The 21,179-nt window shown below is 34.0% G+C and overlaps 1 protein-coding gene across 1 annotated transcript; it reads right to left on the bottom strand.

The window, feature by feature from the left end:
- Positions 1-772: 772 nt before the first annotated feature.
- LOC110022017 (V-type proton ATPase subunit a1-like) lies at positions 773-21,160 on the bottom strand. The gene is made up of 5 exons (XM_020720783.1): positions 20,840-21,160; positions 13,367-13,411; positions 1,855-1,977; positions 1,417-1,524; positions 773-841 (listed from the first exon to the last, which is right to left on the bottom strand). Exons 1-5 carry the CDS (start codon positions 20,978-20,980, stop codon positions 773-775), a joined length of 486 nt encoding a protein of 161 aa, XP_020576442.1. The 5' UTR covers positions 20,981-21,160.
- Positions 21,161-21,179: the final 19 nt, after the last annotated feature.

The following is a 21,179-nucleotide window of genomic DNA, read 5'->3' as shown; positions in this document are numbered from 1 at the left end:
ATACCCGATTGTTTTGTATAGGGATCGTGAAATATGCTAGCGTATGCTTTGGTCCATGGAAGGTACTTATGAGCATGCAATTAAAAAATTGTAAATCATCATAAACAATTAGTAATTTTGGTCATTCATGCCATGCAATATTTATCTAACCTAATATTATAATGATATTTGTTCTATTGAAATTAAATTGTTAATTGTGTCACTTTTACTACTCATGTTGCATGTTTTGTATCTTATCGTTTATGCATTAATAAAGAAAAAATATTTACAATGTTTACATGATAAGCGCCTTCTAGGTTCACATTTCTCATAGCATATCCCGTTAAGTTTGATGAGCTGAGACTATGGGAGTAGATATTTCAGCAATCACTAATTTATTGATTCAATATTTATATCAAATTTGTCGTTGGGTTTTGGGTTACTATAGATACAGTTGCTTGTTTTATTTTCTATCCACTAGTTGTTTCTTACTTCCTTTGACGAAATACCACCAAGGGAATATGATGATGCATAAGATTCCATATCTTATATCTATGATTATACATTTTTTGCTTACATACATTTATGCATGTGCCTTTTCTTATTGAATACGAAACAAGTATATTTAGTCTTGACTCTTAAGGTTTATATTATAAATAGAGATTAAATTCATTCATCATATCATGCATTCTAGGGTATTATACCATCTTTGGAATGACATTAACTCTTATTAAGTTGGTACAGAAGTCAGAACACGAAGTAGTTACAAACCTTGTTATGTACTTGTTTAATCTCAGTACGAGAAATATCCTATCTTAAAAAAATGCTGAAAGTATAATGGTTCTGGATTAGCTTTGTAAACCTAAAAAACAGAAGAGATTAACAATCTACAGGGAAAAAAGCACTTAAGCAATCGAGTAGAGAAAATGACAACCCAGGGAAAATATTTTACCACGTAGTTACAAACCTTGTTATGTACTTGTTTAATCTCAGTACGAGAAATATCCTATCTTAAAAAAATGATGAAAGTATAATGGTTCTGGATTAGCTTTGTAAACCTAAAAAACAGGAGATTAACAATCTGCAGGGAAAAATGCACTTAAGAAATCGAGTAGAGAAAATGACAACCCAGGAAAAATATTTTAGCAGTATTTACATGCATACCACACAATTCTTATGCATTTACATATCTAACACTAAACATTCATACCACTCAAATCTTTAACATCACATTAAAAATACCACAATCACTATCTTTTCTGAAGTAAAAGACACATTTTCATGCGTATGTTTATGACACCAAAGTGTTACAAGCGTTAATATCAAACTTTTAAGTGTTGGATATGTAAATAAATAAGAACTGTGTGGTATGTATGTAAATTTCCCAATATTTTATGGAGAAATCATCACAGCAAATTATGATCAAAATTTAAGCACCTTCTCCAAAACCAACTTAAACTCCAGAAGTTCATTATATGTCTGTTGCAGTTTTTCACCATTTGTATTCATTTCAAGAAGTTCAGCCTCATGCTCACCCAGTAGAACCTAAAACCAAGAGAATATGTATCTTTTATAGGCCTTCTGAATATAAAGCATAAATTGACAAAGTAGAAGGGACATTTATATACATATCACCGAAGTAATTACATATCTAGCACCTAAACTTTGATTTTTACATTTATACCACCCAAATCTTTCATATCACAAAAAAATATCACTATTTTAATTTTAAAAAAGTGAAATACACCTTTTCATGAATAGGTAAGGTGGCATATATGTAGAAACTGAAGTTTAGGTGCTAGATATGTAACTATATAAGAATTGAGTGGTATGCATGTAAATCTTTCAAAGTAAAATTTGAACTTCGGCAATAACCTCTAGTTGCTCTAAATGAACATCTGGTTGCAAAGCTGGGCGAGCCAAAATTGCAAGGTTGGCCTTGTTTATCTGATCACTAAAAAACCTCAACTTCCGTGACATCTCACCGCAACGCTTTACCTGTTTTGAACGCTCATTTGAGAAACTAAGCCTAAAAAAAGGAATAACAAGTTGAGTGATAACAAGTAATAATTGAAACATCATTCCAAGTTCCAAAGTTTTATTATTTTTGTGAGATTTAAGAAAAGAGCAGGATAATTTTATTAATAGAAAATGGAGACATAAATACATATTATAAGTCCCAAATAAAAAGAAAAGTATAAATTCATAAATAGACCAACACGAAAATACATAAATATGGAAACATAAAATAAAAGAAGCAAATAAAAACTAATAATAGTTGCAACAGTGATTACCCTAATAATTAGGATAATAAATCTAATACTCTCCCTCAAGTTGAAGCATAGATGTCTATCATGTTCAACTTGGATTTGAAATCATCAAACAATAGCCGGGAAAGATACTTGATAAAGATATCTGTCAATTGACCACTGGATGGGATAAATGGAATACAAATATCATCTGGATCGAGTTTCTCCTTAATAAATGTCTATCAATCTCCAAATGTTTGGTCAAATCATGTTGGACCATATTATGGGCAATAATAATAGCAACTTTATTATCACGGAATAGTTGGAGAGGAGCAAAGACTAGCAAACGCAATTCACGAAGCATGATCCTTAAAAAAAGGGCATCACAGGTACCCAGGGACATGAAGCCAAATTCAACTTCAGCACTGCTCCATGCCACAACCAATTGTTTTTTGTTTTTCCATGTCATAAAACTTTCCCACATGAATGAGCAATATCTTGAGGTAGATCGTCAATTATAGACAAACTCAACCCAATCTGCATCTGTATAAACAACAATAGAACGAGATGTGTGGCTCGAGAAAAACAAATCTGAGCCCGGAAGGACTTTTAAGTCTTAAAGGATCTTGCAGACAACTCAGAGAAGATGCTCATAGGGATCATGCGTGAATTAACTCACAATACTTACAACATGACAAATATCGGGGCGGGTATGGGCGAGGTAAATAAGTTTTCCCACAAGTCGTTGGTAGTGAGTCTTGTTCACCGGAACCACATTGAGAACATCAGCTAATTTCACATGAGAATCCATTGAAACCGCCACTGGTATGCAATGGAGAAGGTTTTTCTCTGTCAATAGATCAAGCACGTATTTGCGTTGAAACAGACAAATGCCCCGAGATGGTCGAGCAACTTCCATTCCTAAGAAGTACCGGAGTGACCTCAAGTTTTTCATTTTAAATGAAGTAACTGGAATACCTTTTAGAGACTCCAACGCCGGTATATCATCACCTGTGAGCACGATATCATCGACATAGACAATAAGGATAGCAATTTTTCCACTGGAGGAATGTCGAAAGAAGAGAGTATGATCTAATTGACCTAAGAAAACCCATGACCCATTACCACCTCTGTGAACTTGTCAAACTAGGCCATTGAGGAATGCTTTAGTCGTAGAACGACTTCCAAAATCGACACACTTGTTTCAGGGGAACAGTAGAGTTAAAGCTTGGAGGGAGACACATGCACACCTTCTCTGTGATATCCCCATTTAGGAAAGCATATTTGACATCCAGATGGAGCAATGGTAAATCCAAATTCACAGCAAGGGAAAATAGGACCCGATTTGTGTTTAATTTAGCAATTGGAGCAAATGTCTCTTCATAATCAACTTCAAATATTTGTGAGTAGCCTTTAGTGACTAATCATGTCTTGTTGTGTTCAAAATATTCATCAGGGTTAAATTTGGTGTTGAAAATCCAGCAGCACCCTGCTGCTTTCTTACCTATAAGAAGATCCAAAAAAATCCCATTAATGATTTCGTTGAAGAGCATTCATTTCATCCATTACTGCAGCTTTCCAGAAAGGGTCAACTAATGCTGCTTCAATAGTGGATGGAAGGTGATGATTTGTCAGAGCAGCAGCAAATGCTTTATTGATCGGTGATACACTTTGAAAAGAGATATATTTTTCCATAGAATAAGGAGAGCTTGCCTTATTACATACCTCAATGAGAAAACTCACCTCCTCATTTGGAGTGGTGTCAATTGTGGGGATTTCACTCGGAGTGGATTTTAATTCATGCAAATAATTCGCAAGATCCAATGTGGGAACATAAGTGTGACAAGTATAGACACAAAGAATTGAAGGAGGTTATGGCTGTTTAGTAGGTGGTGGATCCAAAGGGAAAGACGCCTCCTCAGATATAGTAATTGGAGAAATATCCACAGGGGTAGGATAAGGAAGTGTCCAAGAAATCAAGTTCCCCCTCACTTGAGGAAGTGAAATAGAAGTAGGGAACACTTTCAAAAAATGTGACATCAACACTTACGTAGAGTTTATTTGTTATATGATCAAGGCACTGATAGCCTTTCTGAGTGGTAGAATATCAGAGGAAGGCATTTTATAGACCTGAGATCGCACTTACTAGGATTAGAGTTAGTGTTCCGAACAATGACCGTGCACCCAAAATTTTGGATTCAAGAACAGTGAATAACAGGTTGGTAAGGAAACATGACACCAATATAGTTAATGGAGTTCTAAGGTTATGAGTTTTATTGGAAATATATTGATGAGATCGGTGGCAGCAAGCACAGCATCATTCCAAAACCTTTTCAGGACATTAGATTGAAACATAATAGAGCAAACTACTTCAAGAAAATGTTAGTTTTTTTCTATCGGTAACTCCATTTTGTTTAGGCGTGTCCGTACATGAGCAATGATGGAGTATGTCCTTACTTACCAAGAACTCGCCTAAAATAGAATTAAAAAAAATTCACGATCATTGTCAATTCAAACGACTTGAATCGAAGTTTTGAATTGGGTTAAAATGAAGAAGTGAAAGTTTTTGAAGGTGATGGCAGCTTCATTTTTATGTTTTAAGATATAAACCCAAGTCATTCGAGTATGGTCATCAATTAAAATAAAAAACCACTGTTTATTAGTATAGTTGGAAGTGCGAGAGGGTTCCCACATATCACTATGAATAAGGAAAAAGGGGGCGAAAGAAGTGTAAAGATGGGAAGGATAAGAAACGCGATGATGTTTAGCTAATTGATAAATCTCACATTTAAAGTTAGCAAAATTTTTATTAGTAAACGTCGCTGGAAACAATTATTTTAAATATTGAAAATTGAGATGGCCCAAACGAAAATGCAACATAATAAGACATTCAATAAATCGAGAAAAAATACAACTATTAGGAGAAGTGTCCTTGCCCTCGTTCATTGTGTCTTTCTCTTGAAAAAAGTAGACCCCAGCTACTTTTTTAATAGTTCTAATCATTTTTCCCTAACGATGACCCTGAAAGACATGAACATCAGAAGAAAAATTGGCAACACAATCAAAGTCATAAGTCAACTTACTAACAGACAACAAGTTACACTTCAACAAAGGGACATATAACACAATACAAAGTTAGACCGGTTGTTAACACAACGTATTCTTTACCAGCAATAGAGTGATAGGAGCCATCAACAATTTTTGTTATATCTTTCCCAGAACATGGATAATATGTTGAGAAAACTTGAAAGCATCCAATCATGTGGTTTGTGACTGAATTAGTGATACATGAACTAGAAAAAGGTGTGTTATACGAGTGATACATTGACTGACGTGAGAGGTTGACGAGTCAGAAATGAACTAATTGGATCGAAGCAGTTTAATTAATTGCTCCATTTGACTCATAAGAGAGTCGGGTGATTCTGAAGTATTCCTAATAGGACCTAATTATACCGTAGTAGAATCAAATATTGTAGTGAGACCCTTGACAGAGAAATATTTGGCTAAAGGTTTGTATGTCAATTTCCCATGAAGTTTCTAACACTTTTCTCGAGTATGGTTGGGTTTGTGACAGTAATCACAAGTAGACACAGTGGCTCGAGGAGGGTTTGATAAGTGTTAAATACTATTAGTGGTCAAAACAAATGATTCACATGAGGTGGAAGTGTCGAGCATGACAATTCTCCGGCTCTCTTCGCGTCAAATTTCTATGAAAGGAGCACGACCGGAAGGAAGGGGATCCCGGCCAAGGATACGACCCCGGACTTCATCAAGATCTTTGTTAAGACCTGCCAAAAATAAGAACATCCGATCTTTTTCTATAATTTTTTTTGAAAGGGGGAAAGGTCTGCAGGGTCTGCAGATGATTCTTGCATGCAGTCATAATAGAAGTCACATTCCATCCATAAGGCCACTAAATCATTGTAGTATTAGGTCATTGTCCTCGATCTCTATTTTGTCTCACGGATCTTCTTGGAAACCTTATAAAGCTGGCTAGAGTTCCAGAGTTCTCTAAATCTGAGTAGGTGTCTTGAACTGCAGTCCATAGGGACATATATGAACAACCAATCGCAGCCTCCATAGAGTTAATCAGCAACAAAATGACCATAGAAGTCTCCACTTCTCATGCTTCATACGTCGTGTCAATTTCAGGAGGTTCACCAATCACATCTTCTGCGTCCCTTGACGAACAAAGGCACAGCTTGGGACCATCGGAGAAAATTAAATTCGTTCAATTTATGGATGGTGATTAATAAGTTCATGTGGTTTTTCGATCCTCCGATCTGCGTAGGAATTGAGGTCGGTGTCGATCCTCTGATGGATACAAGTACGCCATCAGGAGGTCGGTGGTGAAGGAGTCCGCCATTATTCCAATGGAGCCAAAGGTGATTTTGGTTTGCCGAGACATAAAAAGATTACGGTGGCAGAAAGAAAATCACGGCAGAACTTTGCAGGAAGGTATTTTCTGCAGTTGATGATGTTGGGAAAGCTCTCACAAGAGAGCTCGCAAGAGACAGCTCACGCTGGATAATTAGTTGGCGGGAGAACTCACGGGAGATTCTTATGGGAGACTTTTCCACGAGAGCGGCTGGGAGAAGGAACCGACAGTAATGTGATAATGGCTTTATCATGGGAGAAAGAATCGACAACAGGTAAAAACGCAGGAAGAGTCGGCTGCTAGGGTTAGATCCTTGACTCTGATATTATGTGAGATTTGAGAATAGAGCAAGACAATTTTATTGATAAAAAAGAGGGGTATAAATACATATTCATGTCCCAAATAAAATGAAAGGTATAAATTCAGAAATAAACCAACAAAGAAATACATAAATATTAAAATGAAAAATAAAGAAAGCAAATAAAAGCTAATAATATTTGTAGCAGTAATTAGCCTAATAATTAGGAAAATAAATCTAATAGTTTTCATATATTCTACTGATTCATCTCATTTATTTGTTAAGTTTACTTACTTTTATTACCAACATCTTTGACAATGCTCTTCTGAAAACAAAAATGAAAGGTTGCTTAAGCTGCACCGATAACATTGAAAAAGAAACTGGAAAGTCAAAAAAAAAAAGTATTTTAACAAGAAACAACCTTTTTAATATAGGGGCATTTACATATATACGACCAAATTCTTATGTATTATATAATACTTAAACATTGATTTATACATTAAGACCACCCAAATTTTTTATATCACATCAAAAATGCACTATTTAATCTATTTTAACCTTTTTTTAAAAAGTGAAATGCTCCTTTTCATGCATAGGTAAGATGGAATATATGTAAAAAATTAAAGTATATGTTAGATATGTAAATATATAAGAATTGAGTGTTATGCTTGTAAATCTTCCTTTTATGTAATAGTGTTTACAACATTGAATCTTAAAGAATTCGTGTAATAATAGTAATATCTGCATAAATTGACCGCTAAAACTGCTCATACAAGCCAATAGATAAAATGATAGTAAGGAATTATGAGCAAAAAGACATCAAATAGTTCTCATAAGAATACTGATATTCAATACTGACCATCTTGTCTGTTGTCTTCTCTATTGAGTCAAAAAATAGGGTAAGAAAATCAACTGATACTTTCAAATCCTTTTTTAACATATTAGATTTTGGGGGAAAAAAAGAGGCATTTTTTGCAAATGTGACTTAATAATCTTAGTGCCCACAAAATGGGAAAAAAAATACTTCAAAATTACAAGAGGTGAATTGAAGACGGCCATCAAATACAAAATCATGTTTGACGCCGACGACAAGTCTAATTAAATATTCTACTCATTTATTTAACATTTTTATTTTAGAAATAGTTGAATTTTGTTTTATTAGGCTTATTTTCTATCTTGCTACTTTCATTATGATTATTTTTTGGTGCAAATGAGCCATTGCTTTATTTTCTTTTAACCAAAGGGCCCATTCACTATAAATTACGATTTTAAAGACTAGGTTAACATAGCGATTCAATCTTGAATAAAATTTTGAAATGTTTACTCTCTAAGCCACCAATTATTCTCCTCCATCTCCCATTTTCAACTCTCTTTTTACTTGTCACTCTAACTATCTATCTTACTCTCTCATTCTCATTAATTACCAATATGTTAAGTAGTCGATATAGCGTGGCACCAACATCGCATGTTGATCCTTATAAACCTGCCTCCATGTCCTCCGATACCAAGTTATTGATCTGAGTCAACCAAGACTTTGTTTTCATCAGTTGCATTCAACTGGCTCAATTATTTGGTTCCCCCACACCTTCATTTTTTAGCCACTGCACTCATGCACTCCACCTAGGCCCAGCAAACACTAAACATATCTTTACACTAAGTTTCACTCACTCCGTTTAAAACCACTCCTGCAACTCCTCTCACCATATATATGCCAAGCAATTTTTTCATGCGTGATCAAACACCTCTCCTCTTGTTTACACGTTTTTAATGCAAAAGTTCTCGGACACCGTATGATGCATTATAGCTCACACTGCTAGCAAGTCCTCACCTGCCTATTACTCACATGTCACTTACTACATTTGCACATGTCATTATATTTGTATAGAACCACTCGCAAGTTCCCTGTCCTCCAATACTCTGATTGCTTATTACCCACCACAACAAAAATCCTACCATGACTATCTTCCTTCAGCCACATCTGAATCATTCAAGAAGAGCTATAAATGAATCAAATGTTTAACAAGCTACTGATGGCTCAGCTTGATAAGAGCATGTTCATGAATGTTTGATTAGATATTTGAATAAGCTTAACCACTTTTACAAAAAATTTGGTTATTAAATGAATAGGCTTAAATAATTTAATTGTTTGATATTTATGATTAAGAACAACATTATTAAAGGCTTGCAAGTAAACTCATTTAGAAGTTTAATTAAGGCTCAATATAATATCCAATATAAAGTAAAACATAATTAATTTAATAACCGATGTAAATTTATAAATAAATATTTAATTTAATTTAAATAAAATTTTAAATATTATTAACAAAATGCATCTTTGTTTATAACTAAATAAAAAACCAAATTATAAAATAATTTAAATACTAATTATATATATAGAAAAAAGTTTGCTTTATATTTAATCTAAAAAATTCACATTCATTGTTCACAGGGACAAACTTCAATGTTCACTATCATTGTTTCTATTAATTTATAAAATTTCTGAAGCTGCTCCGCGCCTAATCCCACTATGGCTCCTAACAAAATGAGGGAATTGTGTAACATTTTATTCTCCTATTTATAGACAAAGGGGGGGTAATAGGTTAAGTTACATTTATGCTCCTAGTTGAGTAGGGACTGCGCAGATTATTCTAAGTATTTCAGTCTTGTTGGCCCAGGGCCTTACTGCTCTCGGGCTTGGCTGACTAGGATTGGTTGGACTTCGTCAAACATTGTCGGTCGGTTGGGTCTGATAGGCGATGGCAGTCAACTGTCCTATCAAAGTTTTGGCGAGTGTACATTTGGGAGCAAGCGGCTCGATTTATGTTGTCAAAAGGCTAGAATCGTAGATGTTATTGTTTGGCTCATCTTATACTGACCATGCGTCGAAAGAACTGATCAATCAAGTCTGACAACCATCATGTATAATGATCAATGACCATTGATTCTTATCAAAAAACTCCTATCAACAAAATGAAGCTAGGATGTCGAGCAGAAGGTGAATTATCGTAATCCGGCAGATAGTCTGCCCTTAGACGAAGAGATTTTAGATGAAGGTTGTTGGCCATCCCCTGTATGGCCATAAGATATGAGGAATTGTTCACTTCTCTGGGCTTGATTGAATTGAGGTGTTAGGTTTGGGTGATCCTCATCCTTGTAACTGTTAATTTTGAGTCTGATTCTTCTGATCGGGCATCCGGGTCCCCCAGATATTCTGCTAGTGGGTTCACCCTTTGATATTCTTTTTCTCCTAGACCATTGGATCTTCTCAAGATTTGTGCTAACATAATTATGTGTACACATACATTGTTTCCATTTAATAAAAACAATTCCCAAAGCTACTCGACTCCTAACGCCATAACTCCTATAAACATCGAGTCTCAGATTGTTTAGAGGCTTAACATAGAAAATTTTAAATAAGAAAAAGGAAGAGCTCAATTGTGTGAGACTGTAACCCTAATTGGACATGCAATGTTTCCAATAATGGTGAGATCTATATTTGAATAAGCTTAACCACTTTTACAAAAAATTTGGTTATTAAATGAATAGGCTTAAATAATTTAATTGTTTGATATTTATGATTAAGAACAACATTATTAAAGGCTTGCAAGTAAACTCATTTAGAAGTTTAATTAAGGCTCAATATAATATCCAATATAAAGTAAAACATAATTAATTTAATAACCGATGTAAATTTATAAATAAATATTTAATTTAATTTAAATAAAATTTTAAATATTATTAACAAAATGCATCTTTATTTATAACTAAATAAAAAACCAAATTATAAAATAATTTAAATACTAATTATATATATAGAAAAATGCTTGCTTTATATTTAATCTAAAAAATTCACATTCATTGTTCATAGGGACAAACTTCAATGTTCACTATCGTTGTTTCTATTAATTTATAAAATTTCTGAAGCTGCTCCGCGCCTAATCCCACTATGGCTCCTAACAAAATGAGGGAATTGTGTAACATTTTATTCTCCTATTTATAGACAAAGGGGGGGTAATAGGTTAAGTTACATTTATGCTCCTACTTGAGTAGGGACTGCGCAGGTTATTCTAAGTATTTCAGTCTTGTTGGCCCAGGGCCTTACTGCTCTCGAGCTTGGCTGACTAGGATTGGTTGGACTTCGTCAAGCATTGTCGGTCGGTTGGATCTGATAGGCGCTGGCAGTCAACTGTCCTATCAAAGTTTTGGCGAGTGTACATTTGGGAGCAAGCGGCTCGATTTATGTTGTCAAAAGGCTAGAATCGTAGATGTTATTGTTTGGCTCATCTTATACTGACCATGCGTCGAAAGAACTGATCAATCAAGTCTGACAACCATCATGTATAATGATCAATGACCATTGATTCTTATCAAAAAACTCCTATCAACAAAATGAAGCTAGGATGTCGAGCAGAAGGTGAATTATCGTAATCCGGCAGATAGTCTGCCCTTAGACGAAGAGATTTTAGATGAAGGTTGTTGGCCATCCCCTGTATGGCCATAAGATATGAGGAATTGTTCACTTCTCTGGGCTTGATTGAATTGAGGTGTTAGGTTTGGGTGATCCTCATCCTTGTAACTGTTAGTTTTGAGTCTGATTCTTCTGATCGGGCATCCGGGTCCCCCAGATATTCTGCTAGTGGGTTCACCCTTTGATATTCTTTTTCTCCTAGACCATTGGATCTTCTCAAGATTTGTGCTAACATAATTATGTGTACACATACATTGTTTCCATTTAATAAAAACAATTCCCAAAGCTACTCGACTCCTAACGCCATAACTCCTATAAACATCGAGTCTCAGATTGTTTAGAGGCTTAACATAGAAAATTTTAAATAAGAAAAAGGAAGAGCTCAATTGTGTGAGACTGTAACCCTAATTGGACATGCAATGTTTCCAATAATGGTGAGATCTAGAGGGTGAAAGTAGCTGGCAGGACTTAACAAACTAGTTCAAAATATTGCTAAATTAAAATTATATTTTTTAATGTTCAATAAGGCTGAATATGCTTAGCTTGATACGGGTATGTTCATATCTCTAGACATGCTACTCATTTAAAGCTTGACAGTTACAAAATTAGCAAAACTCAAGCCAAGCTCCTACCAATCTTGAAGAAGCGAGAATTTAAATATAACAAGCTATTTCACTATCAAAAAACTCAGTTTGAGCTTGGATTGAGCTCGAACAAGTTCTTGATAAATGAGCTCGAGCTTGAACAGTAGGCTCGGCTTCATTCGTTTGCAGCCCTATGTTCAACAGCATTCCCAATCCCTTATATAAGGGGTGGAAACTAGATATATGGCAGTTTTTTTTTTTGTTATGCGTAGTAGACTCGACATCCATTCATCTTTCAAAAATGTAAAAAACTTTAAGGACTGAAGAATTTCATTTATTCAAACCTATGGATTCATGCAGCTCAATTAGTCCCTTCATATTTATAAATTCCTCAATTATTAGTCCATTCTTCTTTTTCATGCAAATCTATCATATAAAAGCCGAGTGCCCGCCTACTGGTTGCTTGCTGATTTAACCTTTTGTGAATGAGAGTACCATTAAATATAATGTGTTTGAGTTATTAGAAGTAGGACCATGTTAAACTCACTACCAATCACTATAAACTAACACAAACTAATCCTCAATATGACAGTGAAATAACCACAGCCCAAACTAATAAAAATTGTTGTTTGCTCGTGTTAGCATAGACTATCATAAGACAAACACGCTGTACTATAATATAGCAGTTTAACACAGATAAATGACAGGAAGTTGGACATAATTTCAAGGAAAATACGTACAAAGTCAGGCAAATTTAATTTTGATGAGAAAAAGGAAGGAAAGATTGTATCCTTTAGCTACCTATAATAATTATAGAATTTGAAATGGAGCTTCATCTTCTAAACAAACTACAAAAATGCTTTGTTTTTGAAGCATCGAATGTTTGTAAGCTCATTGAGAGATAAAAAGAAGAGGCATTTACATAAATACCAGCAATTCTATCTAACGCCTAAACTTTGTTTTTTACATTTCAACCACCCAAATATTTCATATCATGTACCACTATTTTAACTTTTAAAAAGTGAAACACACCTTTTCATACATAGGTAAGCAGGCATATATGGAAGTTAGATATGTAAATACTTAGGTATTGAGTGGTATCTATGTAAATCTTCCAAAAAAAGAGCAACTGCAAAATAATGGATCAATGCTCTATTGCACCAAACCGCATCCAAACACAGATAGCAAGTACGAAAAAGAGTGGACGGGATGAGAGTTCAATTAAATTTCTGCTGCTTTATGAATATTTTTACTAAATCATCGGGCTAACCATTTGAACCAAGGAAAAAAAAATCAAACAAATAGAAAGATGAATTTTTTTACCAAATCATCGGGCTAACCATTTGAACCAAGGAAAAAAAAAAATCAAACAAATAGAAAGCAATAGAAAAGGATATAGACCATGCATACCTGATTAACAAAAGTTCGCTGAAATGGACTCTTATCATCGTTTAACTGCCAAAAGAGAGCATGATAAGAGTACCACAAATAAAATTCACTCAGAGAATCAATCAGAATAAAGGAAATAAGAGAATGGAAAGATTTAGGGGCATTTAGATACATACCACACAATGGTTATGTATTTACATATCAAACACCTAAACATTCATATTTACATGCATATCACTCAAATCTTTAGATCATATCAAAAATTACAGCATTGCTATCTTTTTAAAAGTGAAATACACCTTTTCAACAATGGTTTATGACACCATGGAGTGTCTTTTTAAAAGTGAAATACACCTTTTCAACAATGATTTATGACACCATGGAGTTATAAGTGTAAATATGTAAATACATAAGAATTTTGTGGTATGTATGTAAATTTCCCAAACAGTTAAAATGTAAGCTACCAATAGTCACGTATTAAAACGTTCAGCTTATATCTATTACGGCTCTTTCTATCGTAGCAGACAAATAATATGTTGAAAAAACATTAAGCTAGATAAAATCTCATTAATTATAGCATTTTTAGATCCACAGTCGAGCATTAAGAGTTCACCATGACACCCATTTAGTGTTGGAAGAGATTTCCACAGTCCAAAAGATGCAAGAGTTATGTACCATTATAGATAAAAAAGTTCCACACAATCATACAGTCAAGAAAGTAGAATTTTGCATAAAAACCACTGAAGCAAAAATCACAAGGTTCGAATTGCAGACATAAAAATTTGGCATAGGGGCGATCCATATGAAAACAAAAGGAGGAACATCAATACAAGGTGCCTTTCAGAAAGTTGAGATAAATAAAGATGAAGAACAAGACACCTACGTAGAACAAAAACACTAAAAGTATGAAACAAAAGAGTCAACAGGGTACTCAGATACCACAAAAACAGCATTTGCGAACTTCAATCTTGAACATCATCAAGCTTTTAGATGGTAACGTGAGACATAATCATTATTTTCATATTACATATTAAACACATACTCTACCAACGCCTTGAAAAGCTTGGAAGAGGTATTTTTTACCTTGATAGTTATAAAGTAGGTGTGCCCGACACTTACAGGTGATACTAGCTCTACTCACAGCAATGTAAATTTGATACTCTTATAGGATAAAGACAAGATGCGTTGGCTACTCTGCCACAAAAGAAGAGAGCTTCCCCTCATATGTATCAATTTAATGGAATCCTGGGCAAGGTTGGGTGCACTTAAGCATGAATTTATGCTAGTTAAACATTGTTGTGCTCATTGCTCAAACGCTAGATGTACATAAATGCCCTATTAACTTGCCAGGTTTGAATCCTTACAGGATCATAAGATGATTGAATTATTATGTGCTCATATGCTATTATAATCGAGAAATCCTTATATATGCGCATAAGATTGTTATATTCTCAATCTTCATTTTGTATCTTCACCATAATCATTACATATTGTGTGGACACTTGCATGTTGTGTAGTTTGGTGTTCGATGTGCTAGGTAATCATATTTTATGTGTTTGAGGATCTATAAACATTATGCTCGCTAGTTTATGCACTCACACATGCCTTTATCCTTATTTCAACAACATGTCTCCCACATTTGGTGTTTGACTGGATGGCTTGCCTTCCATTGTCATATTATGTGTAATTGAATCGATGAAGTTTGATAAAATCATCACAAGTTTTAGAAACTTTTCTCTGTTCAACATCAAAATGACATGACTCATAAGATGCATTGTGTAGAACTAGAAACAATTAATAGACCAAAAAAAATCAAAATTAAGAAAGCCACACATGATAAAAAAAAAAGCTTCTAGAAAATGTGTTTGCAGGCAGAGCAATTGGAGAAAGCACAAGGATAAAACTAAGTTAATTGTGTGAACCAGCTTCGCTGCCGCAAAATTACAACTGGTGAATCCTAACACCCATCTGCACAGCTTATGGGTGACCTGCCAGAAGAAATTTCACTTGCTAAAGACTTCTCTCCTTACCTTACAAAATCTTGTCATCAACTCCCAGAATCAGCCTTGTTATCAAACAGTTTATGAATGATATGCTAAACTTTAACCTTGACACTCCCATGCAATAAAGTCAAGCCATTCTGCTGACCATAAAAGAAACCATTCAACCTTCTCGTAAACCATATGTTAAGAACAAAATATATTGTACTGTTCAAACTGCAATTTTTAAAAATTTATCAAAAAATTTTAATGCTTCTAAAAGAAACCATTCAACCTTCTCGTAAACCATATGCTAAGAACAAAATATTTTGTACTGTTCAAACTGCAATTTTTATTTTAATGCTTCTTAATTAGCATCCTGGTGTCTTAAATCATATATCAAATTCTTCTTGTTAAATAAAAAATAATTCCTTAAAAAAAAATGGTAATGTGATTCAGGAAGAAAATTTGATTGCATAATAGTTTGGGAAGGAAAAAAAAGAGTACATATAGAATAGATAACATAAAATGTCTAAAAGATTTTGATCAAGCTAAATGCATTAGAAGTAAAGAAAATAAGATCTTGATTAAAAATATAAACAGCTATGAAAAATAAAAATTCTAGTTTATAAAATTACTAAAATTAGAATTAGCTTTTAAAAAGATCCATAATGATAAGACCTTAGGTTCACTTGAGATACCTATTAAGATGGAAAAGTTACAGATGATATTGTGATGATCTAGAAATATTTTCAATAGAATTGAAAACTTAAAAAATGTGAAATGACTGGAGAAACAACATTTGGTACCAACAATTACGAATAAAGATGATGATCAAGATCATGCAACTATAAAAGAAAGAAAATAATCAATGGAGGAGAATAATGGAAGTTAGACTTATAAAGATAACATCTAATTTGGAGAACTAATTTTGATTTCATGACAGGAAGATCTGTTATGTAGAAATTTTTAAGATAAGAGATGTAATGGAATAAATATATTTTTTATCATATAAATATACATAAAAAAGAATGGAATAAGTATAAAGAACAAAGAATAGTTCTTCATATAATTTGTATTTATCTTGAGAAGACATATGATTGAATACCACAAAAATTTATTGGTATGCTTTAAGATTGAACGATGTACTACAAAGATATAGTGGTATTATTAAAGATAAGAGTGATTGAGCATTACTGGTATTCAGTTGTGGAATAGCCCAAGAGTTTCAATTAGTGTAGGTTTACATCTACTATCACCATAAGATGGATGATTAAAAAGATATTTAAAGTGAAGCTTTTGATATTTTATGACAAGTGATATAGCTCTAATCAATGAAATATCCACCAAATTAAGCAAAAAATTAAAATAGTAAGGAAAATATTTGAATGATGGAGTTCTTAGAATATGTAGAACATAAATTGAGTGCATAAAATTATTTAAAACGCCTCTGAGGCTCTGTCCCCCATGCACACCTCACTATAAGGAGCCCTATAAATACCTTGAGGCATATGATTTTCCAGCTACCACAAGACTTACACCTTTTCCGTTTAGGATGTACACCTCAAAAAACATGAAACAAACACCTCTAATTGTTAATTTACTTAAAAATATAATTTTTATAAATAAGAGAGTTTATCTTTTTAGGTTTAAAGATTAGATCTCTTTGGAGATGGAGGGGTTAAAGCTTTAGCTTTTTTTTACCTTCAACTTTTTTAACAATTTTACTGTCTAATTATTTTTAATTTTAATTGATTATTTAATTTAATTTAATTCTTATTTTACTCAATTTGCTTTTGCTTTCTTTTAAGTTCTTTTTAATTTTCTTTTAACTTATTTAATTCTTATTTTACTCAATTTGCTTTTGCTTTTGCTTTCTTTTAAGTTCTTTTCAATTTTCTTTTAACTATTTTTTTTTATTTTCGTTTTAGTGACTTCTATTTTTCTTTTTTTAGTTTGAGTTTTAGTTTTAGTTTTTTTCCTCTTCTACCTTTATATCTTTAAAAGTATTATTTTCATTTCATTTTTTTTATTGACTTTTTTACTATTAAAAACTATGATTTTCTACTTTTTTTTTGGTGATGGCTTTAACATTTGATCATGATTAGTTTTTAATTTTGTACTTTTTTTTAAATTTTTAGTTCGAGGCTTATGCCTAACCTTTGGTGATGGCTTTAACATTTGATCATGATTAGTTCTTAATTGTGTACTTCTTAAAAAAAATTTAGTTCGAGGCTTATGCCTAACTTTGATAAAATACCTTAATTCCCAATTTTGTCCTTTTAAAACTTAATATATGATATTTATTTTTAATAGATATGATGTTATTAATTATCATTTAATATTATTAAAAGACAGTGATATCCAAGAGTGATATCTCAAATTTATTATACAAACAATGAAGTTATATATGAGGCTATAACTTTTAGATTTAAAAATTGATGGTTAAAATAGAGAAGTTTATCAATTTTTATGATGAGGATAACAAAATTGTTAAAAACTAAATTTATAAAATTGCAGTTAAACCATGTTATATGAACTTGAATGTTAGGATATAAATAGGCATTTATATATACATTCAGTGTGGGAGAAATGAGAATGTAAAAAATATGTGAATAAGGTAGATAAATTAAGAAGTGATTGTATCAAATCTTGTATTGAAGATTAGACTATTGAAAATGCCCTTTGTTCTTTTTGATATATGCTATGAAAAGTAGAAAATACACCAATAAGACAAGTTGATAAAACTGTTATCAAGGTATTAGAAAGCAAAATGGGTAAACTTTAGATTAGATCGATATAAGTTATTCAAAATGATTTTTGATGGATAAGCTCAACATCTCAAAAAACTTGGTAAAAATGAATGAAAAATGATTCATAATGATAATCCTAAGAAGTTGAGATAAAGACAAACATGGTGGTACACTTCAACCTAATTAATTTTTTTCTATAAGCCAACTGCTATCCTTATAGAAGTTCCAAAACATCTTTACAAGGTTTAGCCTCAAATACAATGACAAAAATACAAGGAGGTGATATAGATGTATTCCTTTTTTGGATGATAATGGCATCTTGTATGCATCTCACATAAATACATTACTTGTTGTGATTTTCACTGATTATGATCCATTTTGTAACTAATAGATGGCTTGAATAAGGTATCACTCAATACCAAATTCTGCCAAAACCATGCATTATTCCTTTAAATTGCAATAACTACCTCTTTCTTCTTCTCTTGAAAGTTGAAAATTAACCAACATCAAGTTGCTTTTCAACCAATCATCACAACAATTAGAGTGTCCTCATTCAGGAATTAAAGAGGTTAAACTTGATCCTAACTCGGACTGCCAGCAAAACCAGTCACTTAGGATTCTCCAAACAACTAATCAGGAAAATTTTTAAGAAAATCTTATTGCATGGAATTTGATTTCATTTTTCCTCTGCCAATGAACCTTACATAAGCACCAAATTTCTCTTTTGGGAGTTGTTATAACACCTATTTATCATAGCTTGATGTCATTTATTGTCCCAAAATCCTAAACAAGGTTTAGACAACAAATCTGGTTCTTGCTATGAAATTATTGTTTTCTAGTCTCCAACTATTTTCATATGACAAAACAGTAAGTACCATCCTTCTTTGGAGCCAATTCAATGCAATGGGTAACAACAATCTCAACACTACATTCTTACACCAGCCAGATCCAAGCACATTACTAACCTTTTTAATTCAAAAGGTCTACCCATGCAAACACTCAGTAGTTACCACTGGCAAGCATTGATGGCATGAACATCTCTGTTAATCCCCAATATCACCTACATTTAGATGTTGTTGGGTAGTGCACTGGACTTTCTAAATCCAACCAAGCAAAAAATGCAAGAGTTCCATAGATTTACGAATTGTTGGATTTAGTGAACCCAATTTTCCATTTGATTTGGCCTAAATCTGGATTTACTAAATCCAAGGAATGGGTAGATTTACAGATTTAGGGATTTACTAAATCCTACTTGAAGCCAAACAGCCCCTTAGGACATCACAGTCAATATTCAAGTTATCAATCCATCTTTAAACTCAAATGTAACTTTTATCATGATGTTGTTCAAATTGATTAGCAAAATCAGTTTTATAGCTTAATGACGAACAGATTTTGAACTAAGTATTGAGTTTCATTACAAATTGACTCTATTCTCCAGCACCACCCATGTGTCAGCATTACCCTCCAAGTTGCTTATTATAGAAGCATATCGTATGATAAGAAACATCCATATAAGTTTTACAATTCCTACGAGAAATCTTCTTGTCTTCATGTAAAACTATATCTAAACCTTGCTTTAATACAATTTAATATAAATATGAACATATGATGCATGGCCCAATCTAATGACATATGTAGACCAGCATATCTGATGAATCTGAATTAAACTCAAAGCCAACCCTGGTAAAGAAATTCAAATTCAATGTGTAACGCGAGGTTGACTATGCCCGCGTGGGCACGGCAAGTGCCGCACACCGACCAACTCGAACAAGTTGTTGGGAGAAGGATCGAGCGGTCTTTCCTAGCACATGGTTCCCTCCTATTTGAACCAGGGCTCCCTCCTCTTTACCAAAGAACTATATGTATGTTATTTGTTGTGTTTCACTTTCAGACATCGACATCTTTTCCCTTGCTAAGTTTATGTACGAGGACATGTGATACCCCTGTAGTATCCTGCTCCAAGATGACGATTATCTCAGCATATTTCCATCACTATTCTCCTCTTCTGCCTGCCTCCCTCCTTGCACCCTTTCTACTTGCTACTGCCACTTCCTGCACCGTCCCATGTTGCCAGCGCCCCTCCCCATCTCTTCATTGCTGCTGTTGCCCCTTTCTACACCATCTCTGTTTGCTGCCACCACCTCCAAGCCCCTCACAGCTGCTCAGCCGGCTGTCCAGAAGCTGGATAGCCCTCCAACCACTATTCCCCTAGCCACCGCCACCTTCCCACCACAGCCTAAGAAGGTAGTTGAGCTTGTGTCTTGTTTTTTCCTAGTTCAAGGTCTTTGATTGTAATCTTGTTATGCTTTGCGTAATAAAATTTACTTCCCCTGTTGTTTTGGGTTAACTCCTGTAGCAGTATCATGCATTTCACCCAATAATGAACGCTAGTTCCTCCGATAAATTTAATGTGAATTCCACGTACAATAAAATACAGCTATCTATGCCCATTTCGATTGATAAAGATCCCAAGTGACCTACATGTCCGAGGTGATAATCTTTCAGCTAATTTCTCACAAATAAGTTTACGAGAGAAAATGCACAGGAATTTCCAAATTACAGAGATCTTGACGAAAAGATTAAAAAAAAAAAACGAAGTCAGAAGAATCGAACGGTACACGAAAATTGAAACCCGTAGAAGAAAAACTAATCTCAATCCGAAATGCACGCCTAACCGGAACTCTTGTTCCTATCTCTCGACAAGAGATCCGACCGACGGCTTCAAGAAAACAGACAGGATCTGCATGAGCAAGACTCCTTACATCTCGGAATTGGACGAGGCCGATTTCGCCAAGGTAGGTGATAGCCCTGTGCGCAGACTCCACTGGGATTATGAGCTGCACGAAACTCATCTTCTCCGAACGGAGGAAATCCATCGGAGGCAACTCGTTGAAGAACCTCATCGCCGATCAACGATGTAGGCCGCGGGAAAGATATCTCTAAGGAATCGAAAGGATTTCAGATCTTAGAAGAAGCCAGCCTGACCGCTGTTGTTCTTGTAGTTCGCTCTTCGACTACCATATTAATCTCCATTAAAAGAGGAAGTTCGGCCCTCTTTTGCTCTCTCTCTCTCTCAGGGAGGGAGAGCGTTGCGCGGAGGGG

Source organism: Phalaenopsis equestris, unplaced genomic scaffold, assembly GCF_001263595.1.
Source record: "Phalaenopsis equestris unplaced genomic scaffold, ASM126359v1 Scaffold000163, whole genome shotgun sequence".
NCBI lineage: Eukaryota > Viridiplantae > Streptophyta > Magnoliopsida > Asparagales > Orchidaceae > Phalaenopsis > Phalaenopsis equestris.
Note: the sequence above shows the minus strand (reverse complement) of the source record. Positions and strands in the feature narration are given on the sequence as shown.